Raw genomic sequence first — 17280 nt, forward strand, 5'->3', positions numbered from 1 at the left:
TTATTATTTGCATACGCATACATGTTCCATTTTGCGGCTGCAACATGGTATGACAGTTTGTTGCTTCTGAAATTAGTTGCTACAAAGTCCTGAATTGGGAGAGCAAAATGTTTTTGATGGTAGTGTTGCTTTGCTACTTAAATTTGTTGCTGCACAATCAACATACACTTGAGAAAATACCCATGGATTTTTACCTTTTTGTGAAAATGTAAAAATTTCTGTTTAAATATTGCTAAAATCCTAGCTGTATCTTTGCTGATGACAGTTATGTTAAAGCGAAGTCATGCCATCTGTTTTCTCGCTGTCACAATTAAAACGACTTGCACACTACAAAATGTCTGTTTTTGGAGGTTTTCTGTCTTTTAGGGAGGTAAAAGCCAATTTTATGATGGCTTGTAACCATACAATAAATAAATAATACAGATCATCCATTGATGTTATAAAACACTGAGAACTGTTGATGCACACTGATTGCTTGAAGCACGTATGTGCGTCAACGTCAATTTACTCTATTATAGTAGATCAGTTTCTTTAACGCCAGTGTGCTACAAGTACCCTATTATTGCTCAGTATGTAGGCCTCAATCTATGTGCATGTGTGACAGACGTAAAAGTGTGTGTGTGTGTGTGTGTGTGAGGGTTAGTGTGTCTACCTGTTCAGGTAGAGGCATGTTTGTTCTCATGTCCTCTGTACATTCTGTTCTTGTTAATGTTAGTGTGTAAATACGCAAATATACACAGCGTGAACTTTGGAGTTGTGTAAAGTCAAGTGGGCAGTTATAGATCTTTCTCAATCGCCGCACCAAAACATACACGTTAATGAAATCTATGTTAAAAGGAAAGAACCAATCTATAAAAGCGATATCACCATTTAAATTAATTTTACAGTGCAGAATGGCATATTTACAGGCTCTGTATAAATCTGAATGAAGCTAAGCATGCTGCGCGTTGTCATTTCTAATTGAATCCAAAGCTGAGAAGTAGATTGTCCCTTTTCTAACTCTTGATACACTTAGTTTTTGGCCTTTTAGAAAATTCTCTGTATAAGTAACATCTATATTTCTATGTCTGATTTGTTTTGTGTTTTTTCCATTGAATGATTCATTTGTGCAGTTTACATTGGGATTGTAGCCAAGTTGGCTTGTTACTTGTACTCGTAGTGTTGTAAACATTAAATGCTGTGTCTGGGTTCCTGACAGTTCCAGGTGATGCCATTGTGTCTTCCACAAAGTGAACTTACACAGTCATTACATTCATTGACAAATTAGTTGATTCATAAATGAATTTACTTTCGTCACTGACCAGTTGGTTTTGTAGACAGTGTAGAATTATGAATTTCTAGTAATAAAAACATCACCTGTGGTATGATAATGTCTGAACTGAGCCTTTCTGTCATATAAAACCCTCTAAGTTGACTGTACATTTATCACATTATCTATATATCAGCATTTGTGAAATCAAGTGACGTGGCAATATGCCAAACATCTCAGACATAATGACATCTTGTATATTCAGGTTTTATATGTCTGCTAGATATGCAAAATCAGTCTTACGTGTACAACTGAAGGTTAATTAACGCACATCTGGGGTTGGTCACGTACATGCGTGTTTAAAATCACCAGTATTTTCGCTCTCTTTGGGATGGTTTAATCGAGATACGAGTCCACAAGGTGTTTGACAGCTACCATTATATAAGAGGGGAAAAAACCCATTGGTAAGAGTTTGTTGATTTTACTTTGTTTGGGAATTTTCAGGCTTTTTGTGAAAAGCTGAGGCCTTTTTAAATGGCGCTTGATAAGACTTTCTGAGATTCCAAGGTGAAGTGGACTTTGAGTGAGTTTTAAAGGAAACCGCTGTCAAAAAAGACTTTGAAATGGCCTCAGCCTTTTCTACTTGGTTGAATTAGTTAATTTTCCCTTTCTGTGGCTGTAATTTGCTTGGAAATGTACACTTACGTACACACATGCTAATTATGCTGATATGTACACTTAAGTTGAACTTTCACCTTTTACTGTACTGTACCTGATTACCTCTTTCAAGTATAGTTCCATAAACGTGATGTGCAGCTTTTGTGTCAAATTGCAAAATTGCATCTCTACAACTAATTATTTTTTTCTCCTCTTGTAAGTGTGACTCGCCGATAACAATTTTCTTTCTAAGAACTGTAATTGACAGCATATATTATACAAACAAAAATCTACTTGTTTTCAATCTACAGTTTTTCAATGCTAGAAATGATTTAAATGACAATATAATAATAACATTTATTAAAACTACACTTTCCCCCAATATGGACCAAGTTCCAGATGTTCTCTCACTTAACCAACTCTCAAAAAAGTGCTCTGTGACTGGAAAGGTAGAAATGAGTTACTGTATTTAAAAAAAAAAAAAAAAAAATCAGATGTTGTTTCCCACTGTTTATAAATGGGCATATTTTCCTAACCTTATTAATTGTATGTCATCTTTCACATCAAGTTCTTACATTGTTTCAGTTAATTCAGTTAGAATAATAAGAAACTGTTAGTCGTTACCATTCAAATGAAATCGGTGTCAACAAACTCCATCTTTCCACTGCAGAGGAAACAGAAGCTGTGTCTGAAGTAGATATTTACACAGACTGTTTAATGAAGCTGAGAGGTGTCTTTAATGAATTTACACCACAAAATTAAAAATGCATAAGTAATGTTATAAGATTGTTTTAAAAATAATTTTCACATACAAATAAGAAATGTTGGGAAAAATGAAATTATACTTTTAAATAAATATATAACCAAACCACTAGGCGGCAGCAAGTGACTGCTTTAATGAGGGAGTCAATTAGACATTCATTCTACCCATTTGTTCAAATGGCTAATTCAGTCAGAAATAAGGCAAGTGACTGTATGAGTGGGTTGCTGAATCATTGACTCAATCGATTAGTTCTAAAACGTGGATTTATTCAGTAACGAAACACGTGTGTGTGTTGCTCTGAGATGCACAACAGTTCTGCTATGGCTTTGATTGAAACGGTTTTCTTCTGCACAATTGTCAATATTGTCTAAAATGTAAGTCTCTCAATTTTGACTTGTTTAATGAAGTGCTATTGTATAAAATCAGTGTAACATTGCAATCGTGCTGATATTCAGGGAAATATCATGGTCATGTAATGTTGCTTACCTATATCATTTTTTATTTTATTTTTTCTGCCTTTAGATTGCATCTATAACTTTCTGTAAATTACTTTGTGCTGTTTGTTTTGATTTCTTCGCCATTCTGTCTCATACATGGCCAAGATTCAGTGTTTCCATAGTTATTTTTATTGATGTCGTAATAAGGCTTCTTGTCCGGTCGGGCAAGTAAAATTCTCACTTGCCCCTTTAAATTATCTGCTTGTCCCAGAGAAGCATTAATTTAACTCTGTGATTCTACCATGGTTTAAGGCCCATTCACACCAAGGACGATAACTGTGAAGATATAGTTCAAAAACTCTGTCTCAATATTAGCTGGGGTGTGGACTCTGCTACTCTGTAATATTGAGACAAAGGCACAGAGAAACCATATTGATGGAATCACTTTCAGAATGACTTTTTCCAGCTGATGAACAACCAACAAAAACATTGACACCCAATCAGAATCAATCCTGCTATAAAGAGCTTGAGAATTTAAAGCGGGAGATGAGCATGTGCTGAGAATAAACAGAGGATATTGTTCATTGGTGTGCATGCTAATATTGTTATCTTTATAGTTATCTTTATAGTTTTTGTGCTTGGTGTAACAGGGCTTTACATTGGCCTGATGTGTATTACAAATTTCGAATTGTCGTCTTCACTCACGTCGCCGACATGTTTATGTGCGGATGTGAACGTAGCTGTGATATCAAAACTGACCGGCTCGGAATCGGCAAGACATGCCATTGGTGCATCTTTAATTATCTTATAAACCCCAATTTCAATCAGACTCATTTTTTGACAGACTAATTATTGATTTATTTGCTAAAATTGCCCATAACTGGTTCCCTAACCTGCAAATACTTGTACTATATGATCAGGTAACTTCTTTTGGACGTATAAATGTAAAACTAATGCATGTTGAAACTGCACTGCCTGTTGGGGATGTTATGTAGCTTCAGCCATAGTAATGCATGTTTCTAAGATCAAAGCCATTTTCTATTTGGCAGACTGGTTGATTAGACACCATCTAGCATTAATCTTCAGTAATTTACTCTCAAAGAAACCAAAGAGGGAAGTGGAAGGTCTTCAAGTCACAAACCATCTAAGAAATGGATTGAAATCGGGACTTTTTTTTTAATTTTTTTTTTTTAAATGGAAATCAATGGTATAATTGTCAGAATGCAAGTTTCAATCATTTTTCATTTTGAGCTTGTAGAGCGCATTATAGAGATGTTACTCAAATCTTCCTCTACTGGGTGCTCCCACAAAAGTGAATGTGGTTTGTAAGAATCTGGACCATTTAAATCCAAATATGACTGACTTGTGTGATTTATTGCCCTATGTAACTTATTTTTTTTTACATTGACCACTCTTTTTTTGTTCCTTCAGGAGCTGCAAGCTGCAGATCAGGAATATCCCACCTCACATGCAGTGGGAAGTAAGTGCCGCTTTCTCTACCCAGTTCTCGAAGGTGAAGGGACTTGTATGAGGCATTACGTTAAAGCAGTACTATGATTTGCTGGCTCACCACTACACCTCAGAAACATTGGTATTTGAGCCACCAACCCTCCTGAGTAATGTCCTAGAATTTGACATCTTGGACCAAATGAGCACATACACTCTCCAATAAATACATTTTTTGTGTTTTAAGTAATTATCCTTCATATTTATTAAATTAGATGTTCCAAGCAGTCTTTTAGGAGGTAGCCTGTTGTCCATGTTCGTTTTTGAGATGTGACTTGAATTTTGTGAGGTCCAAGCTTTAAGAAGCCCCATCATGTCATTGTTAAATGAAAAGACACTTATAAAATACATTTTCACTATTTGTGCTCTGGACGAATGGTAAATGTCTGTCTTGTCTTGTTTAGTATGGATGCTAGTTTAGATCACATCTAATAAAAGCCTATGATGTTCATTTGAAAAAAATAAAAATCCCCTTTACACCTGCTAAGCCATTGTTATTGTCCTTCACTTATCAGATCAAACTATCTGTAGAAGCGTTCGCGTGTACGGCTCAGTACGCTGCTCTTTGCCCTCCCGCTTTTCATGTGAGCTCAAGACAAGCTCTCACTGACCCTCTGAAAACTTGCATGACATGCTCGCTTTGCTCGTCCCCCTTTCTAGTTTCATTCCTGTTGCGCTGTCTGTGAATAGAGCCTTACAGAAGTCCACAAAAGTGTTCTGATCATAGGAATCAGTTCAGATTCAAAACTGCATTGTGCTCTGGCATTGTTTCCTCAGCTTTTCCGTCCATAACCGATTCCTCCAGTGTTTGAATTACTGGGGGAGCTGGGAGGGGCTGAGACCCCCTAGTTCTTGTCATAGTCCCCCTAGTTATATGTAAAATCAGGCCTGGGGGGCTTCCCAACTACCAGTTACTTTAAAATGTATTATTACAGTGGTAGGTCATTACCTCGATGTTGGATTAAATGTAATGATTTAAAGAAACATTAGAGTTGACAATAACTACAATTAAAATGGCCACTCGCAGTGCTTTCCATCATAGATTTAGTCAGCAACATGTCATATAATAGGGAGCTTCTGGTGTGTTTTATTTTTTTTTATTCATTTTATTTTTTTTCCCTAGCCAACTCAAAATAATGAGCTTTCAGAGAGCTACTGTGGACACCAATTTGGTGTAAACTATTTTTTAAACACCTGCCAAAGGCAGGTAAATTTGGAAATATTACAGATAATTGTTTCTTACTAACAATAACCATATCTTTTCCATTTATTAAAACTGTATATATATATTTTTTAATTTTTAATCATACGGCATTGAGGTTATTCCTTGCAAGTTGGTAACATACAAAGCTGGTCAGAGTCATAGCATCATATGTGAAATAATTCAGGCTACATACATGTGAAATGACACCTGTCATAAAAATGTGAAGACCCAGTGTTGTGTTGTGCCTCGTTTCTGGTTTTGTGGCTGTATGTGAGGAATATTCCACGTGTCACGTTCCAGGGAGGGAAATGGGCATCCTAGATAAACTTGTGCTGGTCAATTTTCCACTGAAGCAAAAGTTGTTAAACTCTACTAAGACCATAAATTGTTTGTTTTATGTCTTTGTATTATTTGGTTTATTTATATTTTTAGTGAGCTTCAGAACATTTATAATTTGTTTTTGTTTTTTTAATAGTTGAGCTGCAAACTCTTTATTTACTCACTTAAATGTGCTCCCCCTTTCCTCACATTTGTTCATTTTGGGCTCTGTGTGTGTTTGCAGCAGTCGTCTTTATTGCATATTTTATTACAGGTAAAATGAGTAAAATTCTAATAGGATTGTTTGCCATCACAGTAAACCAAAGCTACAATATATGAAACGTTGAGACAAATTTAAAGGCTATATCAATGTATCGATCATGAGCAAAGTGTTCCTAGTCAATATGATGTATTATGTTTGTTAAAGCTGACCTCCTTTTTTAAAATTTATTTTTCTTTTTTTTTTTTTTTTAAATGGAGCTGTTTATTGAATCTCTACACGCACAAAAGTTTGTTTTTGTTAAATTTGATACGTGAGGCTTATGGTTCCTTAACTTTATTAAGAGGCCCAAAACTGCAAAATTATGTAATTTGGTGCAGTTGCTGATATTTATAATAAGATTAAATTCTGATAGCTTGTAATGTAAATCGGTGAAGCAGTGCAATACAGTGTTGATTGAGTGACGTACAAATAAACGTTCAGGCTCAAAAATCTGATGTATAATTGATACATTTTAACTTTTTTTTTTTTTTTTTCCTCTAATATTGTGGATAATTAAATAAGTCTAAGCTGCTTCAGTCCCCTAAGTGTTCATCCTAAAATATTACTAACAATATTATGTTTACTTTAAAAGCCAGTAGAAGAATTCACAGCAAAAACGCGTGTACCAGGACCTGAGTACTTTAAATGAAAGGCCTTTTAGTATAATTCTATCAATCAGACGACAGAAGGCATGTAGAAGATTGTGTACAACAGGTTTTTCAGCAAAATTGATCATGATGATAATTTAGAGGGCTCAGAAACTTGATATGATGCAATAAGCTTTATAGGGTTAATATAACACTATACCTGTAACACATGAGCTTCTCTATTTTATTTGACATTTAAAAATTATTTTTCTGTTGTTGTATGTGGTTGCATCAGCAAAAATACCCCCCAAGATTATTGCACTAATACCATGTGAAGTTCAAAAAAGTTCAACCTTTAAAAGTGTCGTCTGACCCCTGAATTTAGGTTAATTTCTTTGCACTTACTCTAGCTGTTTTTAAGTGTAAGAAAATGTCCTATGTTAATGGCCAAATGCCTTCTGTGTTGCCTTGTTGTGTCAGTATGGGTTTAATAACCTTATTTAGGTTTGACTCGATTTGAGAAAAATGTTTTATGAAATGACCATAAACCGGTTTAGTTTTTGTTTTCCAGAGGGATTTTTTAAAAGGAAGGTTTTTTTTTTATCAATACAAAGTTAAATACATCTCTGACCGGACAGTAGGTCCACAGATTGGTTCTTCCCTCTTACATTTAACAATTTGTACAGCTTAGTGTGCAAACAGATAAGAATTATCAAATTAGTTCATATTTACTACATTAATGACAAACGTCAGTTACAATTTGAATGGATCCTGTATGTTTTAAGTACTGAATTTGAGAAATTTGTGGAGAAGAGTGGAAATGGAGGAATATTACTTTGCTAGCACTGTAAATATTACTTTTTAATATGGAATGTTTATATAAAATAACAAAATGAAACTTCTGTAAATGTATGCATCGTTCTGGCATACTATACAGCTGTGCATGTTATCTGCAGCTGAATTCTGCTGAAGTATTTATGATCCGTCTGATGAATCATGACTACTCAGGTTTTGCCCTGTGGCGATGAGCTCTGCTGTAGTTTAGTACTCGGACTAGTATTATTCAGCAATAGAATAGAGATGTTTGTAGCTCATAAAGCCGAAAGAGAATTATTATTTGAGCCATGTGTTCCTTTGGGAATTTCCAAGTTTAAGACTTGTAGAGACCTTCACGTTTTGTCCTTCAACCAAAATTAAATAGTCATACCTCCAAACATGCATTTTGATGCCGCTGTTTGTTTTTTAATTGCAAGTTATAAAGTTATTGCTAGTACCACAAGGGTGTGAGTTTATGTGCTTTGATATGACTGTTACAGAACAAAACGTGAGTCTTAAAGTCTTCCAAAACCGCCATGCTAAAAAGCCATTGGAAATTCCAGAGGGAACCTGTGGTGATTTAACCTTCCGGTTAGTAGATGGAAAAATTTTCAAGGTCATAAAGGCTCGCTTTTAATTTGATTTATTTTCAGCTGTAGTCTGTTTGTTAAAGCAAAAGCTAGATATGGAGAGAAAAAAACAAAACAACAACATTATTTTAGCACATATTACAGTTTATAAACTTTGGGGCAAGTGTGGTTTTATATATATATATTTTTGTATTTTTTTTTTGGCTGCTTTTTATTTGAACAAAATATAGTGACAACCTATAATACTTTGGGAAATCATTACAATTTAATAACTCTTCCCTATTTTAATATATGTAATTTAGACCTGGGTTGGCAAAATGAATTTTCAGCTGCCATTCTTCCAGTCTTCAGTGTCACAGAAATCATTGTTAAAATTGATATACAAATATAAATGTTAGCCTAAAAAAAATGGACCGTGTGTAATGGTTTAATTTCCCATGAATTTACAAATAAACGTGCTAAATTTATAGCGCAATTTTCCTTCTTATTTCAGCCCAAAATGAATCCGCAGTCACATGATGTCAGGCTGCGAAAATGTCAAGTACCTACTTGAGCAAGACTTGGTTATTTAATCTCTCCCTTTGTTTCTCTTTGAGCTTGACCTTCCAGTTGTGTTCAAATAGAAGATATTTGTGTTTGTATTGTCGTCTTGTTACTGTGGGCACATGTTGAGATCTTGAAGTGTGTGTTATCTGTGGTGGCATAGCGTTGGGGATGTGTACGTTTTGCTGTGACCACGCTCAATCGAGCTTAGTCGGGCTGGATTTTAACCTGCTGCCCCGTCTGGCTGCAGGCCTATTCCATGTGTGGACGCCCAGAATGTGTAGATCAACCCCACTTCCTCCCCCCTTCTTCTCACTGCATGGTGTCTGAAAGCCAACCACACCCCCTTCCTCTTTCACCCGATTGAAGGAAGCCTTGTCTTATTGGCCTGGACTCAGTGATTGACTGGTTACGTAGCCAATGGCTGGAAGTGCCCAATGGCTGCTGGGAATTCCATAGTAATGCACACGCCAACCAATAGGATGGCTTGGAATGGAGAAGGGAAGTGGTGGCAGTAAGGGGGGTTGTGGGCATTAGTATGTGTGACGTATAGGGGGGCTGGTGTGTGTAAAAGCCTGTAGGCTTTCTTATACCCATGTTCAATGTCTGCTTGCACGCCTCCTCGAGAGCAGAAGTGGCAGAAGCGAAGAGCTGCAGCGAATGAGGTGTAAAACAGTGCTTTCTTGAATTATTTATTTATTTGGAGAGGCTATATAATGTAAAAAAAAAAAAAGAGAAAGCAATTCCACAAAAGCTTAGTTTGCTTTTGATTTTAAATATTTGGTCAAGATCCAAATCAGCAAGAGGCAAACTGTTTAAAGTTGGCATGAAATAAATTCACCATATTTATTTTCTAAAGGCATTATTGTAAACCGTTCATCTGTCCATATTTTTCACTTAAAAAAAAAAAAAAAAAAAAATTACACTCTTCTGATGTATATAGGACTTGTCCAAACATAAGTCCTACCCCTGCAAGATCACGTCCATCTACGTTTATTTTTGAGTGCAACGCCTACTCCTCAATCCAGTTGACAACCAATTTTTTTTTGGTAATCCGTTACACTCAGATGTGCATCACAAATTTGGACAATACTGAAGAGAAATAGTTTTTGGAATTCACGCTTAGTTTCTCGGGACCTGTGCTTTTAAATCATTGGGCATGAAATAATGCTCTTAAATCAATTCTTGAATAAACTGTTGCATAGAATTGTGACAAATTATGCAAGAATGGAATTACAAATATTTACATTTCATTAATGAAGCCCATGAAATATGTCGCTACTTGTTTCATCACAATTTTGAAGTGACCAAAAATTTTGTCATTTACTCTCCCTCATCTGTTCCAAATTGGTATGGCTTTCTTCTGCGCAACGCAAAATCTAACATTCACTGATTTTTCATTATGGACATTAAAAAAAAAATGCTTCCACAGAAGTCAGTCAGTCATACTGTTTTTAAACATTAGGGTTAGTAAAAGATTTTTGGGTGAACTATCCCTTTAACTGTTCAAAATTTGACAACATGACTGGTCATTTTTTAAGTTATACCACCTCTACTACAATATCTAGTCGCTTAATCGCAGTCTGACAGTTTCTATTGCTTGTCTTCACCTACAGGTTTTGGACGGGTTGTTAGCGCAGTACGGCACAGTGGAGAGCTGTGAACAAGGTAGGATGTGCTCCTCAGCAGATCGTCACTTAAGCAGTAATCCATATATTAAAAGATTAGTTAATCTCTCCCCCTCTGTCTTCCTTCGTTCTCTTCCATCCTCAGTCAACACTGACACAGAGACTGCGGTTGTCAACGTGCGATATGCTGCCAAGGACCAAGCCAGAGAGTGAGTATCATCCGCCTCTTATTCGGCCGGCTCGGTCACCACTCCACCCCCTCCAGAGCGTCTCTGTCCCACGTCTCGCAGTGAAATGTGAGACCGTCAGTTCCACATGCACTGCTATTTGGTTTTATTCAGCAATTATAATAACTCATTCAGTGCCACCTACTGTTTGATTAGTAGAACTGCAGCGCAGTCACAGGAGTTGGTGAAGAAGTCTGGTAAATGAATGGAAAGGCTCGGATAAAAGAATCTTCAGCAATTGTTTGTGCACAATAGGGAGTTCCTGTTACCATCCGCTAGTGGATGTCAATGAAAGATTTGGTGGGTTTAAAAGGCTCCGGCATTCCATCACGTCTAAGCCTCATGCACTTAACCCCCCCCCCAAAATCGTTTTCGCTTAAGTTTTACATGTACCGTGTTTTAGAGGGAAGCTGAAAAGCAGAGATGGTTTTCATGCCCTTTGTCTCAGTCACCTAGACTATTACCCAAAAATGGACAATATTGATGAAAAAGTTTAGAATTCACACTTAGTTTCTGGGGACCTATGCTTTTTACAGCTTTACAATATTTTGGTGTTATTCATGTTCAGAACAAAATTCTTGCACTGAATTGTTACATTTTATGCAATTAAATTTTTTTATTAAATGGAAGGAAAGATTTTATTTTAAGAACTTTTACGCTTACAAAGACTGCATTGTTTTGAACAAAATACAGTAAAAAAAAAAAAACAGTAATATAGTAATACAACAACTTAAATTGTTGCATTGAACTATGAAAAATTATGCAAGATTGGAGTTATGAATATTTACTGAAATGCAGAAATGTATTAAATGAGGCACATTTTTGTTTATTTTCAGCAGTTTTTATAGTTGTACTATGATGTGGTCCAAAGCAGCAAGAGGCTATTTTATTTTTTATTTAGCTAAGCATAATATTCCATGCATACAAAAACAGGTATTATGGCTTTAACTCAAATGTAACTTTCAAACACATCATGATTAAAAATGAGTTGAATGAAATATTTTGTTTCCCATCCTTCTGTTGCTGTTTTTTTTCCAGAGCATTGGATAAATTAAATGGCTTCCTTATGGAGAACTACGCACTAAAGGTTTCCTATATCCCAGATGAGACTGCTGCAGCAGATGCCCCTGCCGTGGGTGGCAGGAGAGGTTTCAACCCGCGCGGCCCACCTCGCCAAGGCTCTCCCAGTCTTGGCGCAAGACCTAAACTACAGTCAGACGTGCCTCTACGCATGTTGGTGCCCACCCAGTTTGTCGGAGCTATTATTGGCAAGGAAGGTGCTACCATCCGCAACATAACCAAGCAGACTCACTCAAAGTAAGAATGCTCAGTGTATGTAGTTGTGAACAGTCATGTTTCACACTGCGCACATTAGCACCGCATATTTATTTTGGCGCCCATATTAAGATGTTACAACATTCACACTGAGTACATAAGGCTCTACAAGCAAAGTATCAGCACTAAATTTATTTTTGAAAGTTGAAAATGCTCTATAAACCCGTTTATCAAGATCTTTTGTGATTTATAGGAGTTATATATCACAAAATGTATGAAGATATGTATAATGTGATTTAAGTGAACTAATCACTCTGATTTAAAGGGGTCATCGGATGCCCATTTTCTGCAAGTTGATATGATTCTTTGGGGTCTTAATGAAGTCTATAACATGCTTTGGTTAATTTCTCAATGGTAGTGTAAAACGACACTCTTTTTACCTTGTTCGAAAACCGCTCTGTTCACAGCAAGCCGTTTTGGTGCATGTTCCTTTAAATGCTAATGAGCTGCTGACCCTGCCCATCTCTTCCACAGGGTGAAGAGCAGTTTTCATGAGACTGTAAACTTAAGCCGCTTTTAGCGGTGATTTGCAAAGATACATAAAAAAACGGGTCCACTTTAAAATGGGTGTGTCAGTCAATAGTCATGGGAGGGGCCTGTGCAGAACTACGTCACTCTGCCAAGAATCTCAGAACAACCTGATCTGAGAAAGTGATCATTTATTATTGGGGATTTAAAAAAAAAAAAAAAAAGCACTGGGTGGATTTTTATCATTATAGGGTGGATGTGTGCACACACACTGCCAACACACATTTATGTTCAAACAACATGTAAAAGTAAATTTTGCATCCGATGACCCCTTTAAAAAAAGAATGTAAGGTTTGTTGAAAATTAACAACGACTATAGAATTACAAAGACTGCTCACTCCTATACTTCTGAATGGGAGAAACTGCAACAAGCAATATGGCGGGATAGTCCCGTCTTATAAATGAAAGAACCAATCGTTGATTGGTAAAGTCATTGCGTCACTGCAGCGACCGTTAGAAGCTCCAGTTCCCATCGAAACCTGAGGCTGAACCAGCCGTTGCACATGCAGTCATAAGTGAGTTGGAACTGCGCATGCGCATTGGCTGATCTAGCCTGAAAAATAAGCTTTTTAAACGCTATTTGAGCACAAGAAACAACATTCATGGGGCAGTTCATTTCAGATTTTGTTGCCGATTTGAAATATGTAATTTAATCGCGAGTTCAGCAAACGGTTTTGGAGATTTCAAGATTCCCCCATTAATTTAGATAGGACTTGGTCTTGTTTGAGCTGCCTGGAGGCGTTGCAAATATGGCGGCCGAGTGAATGGACTTTCCTTGAAAGGGACTTTGAAGTTAATCATGCAGTGACAGGCAACCATGTTGTAGTCAGGTTTCAGTCTGTGTAGGTAGATTGTCCTAATTATTCTTAATTTTGCTATTATCAAATTTATATTAATTCTCAATGATCTACTTCTAACGTTTAATGTTTTTACCCAGAAATCATGGTGACTCATTTATGAGATTTAAAAAACAACAACAATGTATTAATTTAAAAATAAAAAATCACTTTCGAAAATTAACATTTTAAAAATGTACTTCTGCAACTCTTGAATTGCAGCTAAGAAAAAAATGGTCAATTTTATCTATTGCTTTTAATTAAAAAATATCTATATCTGTTAACTTGCTATTAATTGAAAAATAAAAATGTGACCCTGGACCACAAAACCAGTCTTAAGTGTCAATTTTTCGAACAATATTTGATCAGACAATATTTGTCTGATACACAATTATTTGGAAATCTGGAATCTGAGGGTGCGAAAAAATCAAAATATTGAGAAAATCGCCTTTAAAGTTGTCCAAATGAAGTTCTCAGCAATGCATATTTCTAATCAAATTAAGTTTTGACATTTACGGTAAGAAATTTACAAAATATCTTCATGGAACATGATCTTTACTTAATATCCTAATGATTTTTGGCATAAAATTAAAATAAAAATGGGTCATTTTGACCCATACAATGTATTTTTGGCTATTGCTACAAATATACCCCAGCGACTTAAGACTGGTTTTGTGGTCCAGGGTGACAAATGTGAGTCACTTTCCAAATTGACACTAGAAAAAGTATTTTATGGGCACCTAAATGGGGGGAAAAAAATATATCTATATATCTATATAAATAAATAAATAAAAATAAGTGTTGTCACGATACCAAAATTTCAGTATTCGGTACCGATACCAGTGAAAATCCACGGTTCTTGGTACCAATTTCGGTACCACATGCTAATTTAAAAAATACACTATTTTTAATAATGAAGTCGAACAAAAATCAATGCCATTCTTTATACTTATTTAAATTGTGTTTCAAGTTTTTCCGCAAGTAATAAAAGTATGAAAAACAGTAAACAAGTTTCACCCAAATTTAATTAGTCTTTTAATTAGTGAAATTTAAACATTTTATTTTTTTTGGTAAATAAAGGGGATTTACTATTAAAATTAAAATATGGAAGAAATATTGTTTATTTCTTAAAAAATAAAAAAACAATTTCAACAGTAGTAATAGTATCACATACAGTCTACTAGATAATAGTAATATATTTCTGGCACAATGTCTTAAGATAAACTTTTATTTTGACGGGTTGCTATGAATACCTTTAAATTTCTGTGTGTAGCTATATGATTTGAAGCTGGTTTTACTCAAATGAAACGGTAAAATGCTCGTGAAGTGACTCTCAGAGCAGTTCTGTAGATATTGTTTATGTATTTATGTCCTCATTGAGACGGCAGATGCTGAAATCACCGCGAGCGTCACGTGCGCTTCAGTGTGTGTAACGCTAGTAAAAAAAAACAAAATAAAAAAACCGCGCCATTCATTCACACAGAGACTCGCAGAACATGCGGGATTCATATCTGAATCGACTTTTGCGGCTTAATATTTACAGATACTTGTCCATGTTGCGCTTTGATTTAAGTGTAATGACCTACTTTTGATTAATTCATCCAAACTTTGACAAATTCCGTGACACTCCGTGCTAAACTGTAAATTCCATTGTTATAACTGGATTCCGAGATTCCGTCCGTGTTTTCTGCATCGCGGAAATCGTTGGGCAGTACGGGTCAAGAACCGGGTTGACCGGGTACTCGGTACCACCGGTACTTAAAAAAAACCTGGTACCGTGACGTTTTCATTTTTTTTGTACCGACTTAGTACCGAAGTACCGGGTCTTTTGACAACACATTTATTTTATTTATTTATATATGTGTATATGTATGCGTATGCACGCGCGCACACAAAAACTAATATTTTGAAGTTATGATTTTATATACCCGTTTTATATTTTAATGCAATTTATTCCTGTGCTGGCAAAAAAATAAAAAATCGTATTGACCCCAAACTATTGAACGGTATTGTCTGTGTATATCACACGTACTGTCTTGTGTGTTAACTTAATGTCAAGGAGTGGAAATGTTGTTTTTTTTTTTTTTTTTTTTTTTTTGTCCATTGGTATCTGGGAAGTGAAGGTAGACTTGGTCAGACTGCTCTAACAAGTTGAACACATTCTGTATATGTGCACAGGATTGATATCCATCGTAAGGAGAACGCAGGGGCAGCAGAAAAACCCATCACTGTTCACTCCACACCAGAGGGCTGCAGTTCTGCTTGTCGAAACATCATGGAGATCATGCAGAAAGAGGCAATCGACACTAAAATGTGCGTTGATACACACACACACACTCTCATACTGTTTCTGTTGATCTGTCTTCATTAGTCATACTACACTACACTGTAACAGAGTCACTTACACTCCATGTTGCACGTTCAGTCACACTATAACCTTCCTTCTCTCACTTACATAGCACTGAAGAAGTCCCTCTGAAGATTCTAGCTCATAATAACTTTGTCGGCCGCCTTATTGGAAAAGAGGGGCGCAACCTGAAGAAAATCGAACAAGATACAGACACAAAGATCACAATCTCTCCGTAAGTAGTTTTTTTCATTGTGTTATTCATACTTCATGAGGTCAGCAAAATACTTAATCACTGTGCTTTGGATCCTGTTTTCTAGCATCAGGTACATTCAGTTGAATCTTGATTCATTATCTCATATACTTCCCAAGATGTCACATTTATTCTGCAGAGGTTTTTGTTTTAAAACATTGCTGGAGGTAATGTTTTGACCTGCTGGATAAACCCAGTTTTCTTGTCCAGTGGGTTCATACATGCTGCAGAATTCAGATAGTGTTTGTCTTCCATCCAGCCTAAATAAAACGGGTTGGATCAAGTGGTAGTTTGTATTCAAATCTGAGGGAATTTGGAATTTATTTGTTTTTAAATATACCACTTAATAAAATGCATCTTTCTGACGTATCACTTGCATGTGACTGGTTGCAACGTGTCTAAGGTTGACAAACCCACCTTTGCCACACATACCAAAACATGTAACTTGGTGTTTGTTTTGCGCCCAGTGGTTTTCTAAAGTGTTATTTTAGTATTATTTGTATACTATTATGATAGATATAAATATTTGGAGTTAACTTGCACTTTATTTATTTATTTTTTTTAGATTGTTTATATACTATTATTTATTAATTTTGAATGTGATTTTTGAGTTTAATTTAGCACTTATAAAATATTATATTTTTAGTATTTTGAATTTGTTTCTGTTTTTATATTTTGTATGTTTTATTTCATATTTATACATAATTTTGTTGGCACTTAGTTTTCATTATACTTTTTAAAAAAAAATTAATTAATTTATTTATTTTTTTAAATTGGCTATTTTTTTTTGTCCAGTCTAAATTCAACTCAGGTTTTGTTTTTTTGTTTGTTTTTTGTATTGTGAGTTTGTCATTTGTTTTTACACACTGCTTTGTTTGGCTTTTTTAGTTTGAGTAATTTTAGTGTTTGTTTTAATTTGAATAATTTTAGGTAACAAAACAGGTTTTATACTGCTGCTTTTTTTTTTTTCAATCACTTTTTCCACATTTCCCCCCAATCCCAGTCTGCAGGATCTGACGTTGTATAACCCAGAGCGCACCATCACCGTCAAGGGTACATTAGAAGCTTGTGCAAAAGCAGAAGAAGAAATCATGAAGAAAATCCGTGAGTCCTACGAGAATGACGTAGCTGCCATGCATGTAAGCCTGCAATGATTTTCCATCTTCGTGTAAAATTGCGTACAGCACAACAACT

The 17280-nt window shown here is 35.7% G+C and overlaps 1 protein-coding gene across 4 annotated transcripts in view; it reads left to right on the top strand.

Moving 5' to 3' along the window:
- igf2bp3 (insulin-like growth factor 2 mRNA binding protein 3) overlaps positions 1-17280 on the top strand; it is a 34357-nt gene that overhangs the window by 6228 nt on the left and 10849 nt on the right. For all 4 annotated transcript variants that reach the window (XM_058753030.1, XM_058753031.1, XM_058753032.1 and 1 more), the window contains exons 3-9: positions 4538-4586; positions 10549-10600; positions 10706-10769; positions 11826-12104; positions 15665-15799; positions 15946-16068; positions 17090-17225. In XM_058753030.1, coding sequence (XP_058609013.1) covers positions 4538-4586; positions 10549-10600; positions 10706-10769; positions 11826-12104; positions 15665-15799; positions 15946-16068; positions 17090-17225 — 838 coding nt within the window. The remainder of the gene's footprint in view (positions 1-4537; positions 4587-10548; positions 10601-10705; positions 10770-11825; positions 12105-15664; positions 15800-15945; positions 16069-17089; positions 17226-17280) is intronic.

This window comes from Onychostoma macrolepis, chromosome 19, assembly GCF_012432095.1.
Source record: "Onychostoma macrolepis isolate SWU-2019 chromosome 19, ASM1243209v1, whole genome shotgun sequence".
Classification (NCBI taxonomy): domain Eukaryota; kingdom Metazoa; phylum Chordata; class Actinopteri; order Cypriniformes; family Cyprinidae; genus Onychostoma; species Onychostoma macrolepis.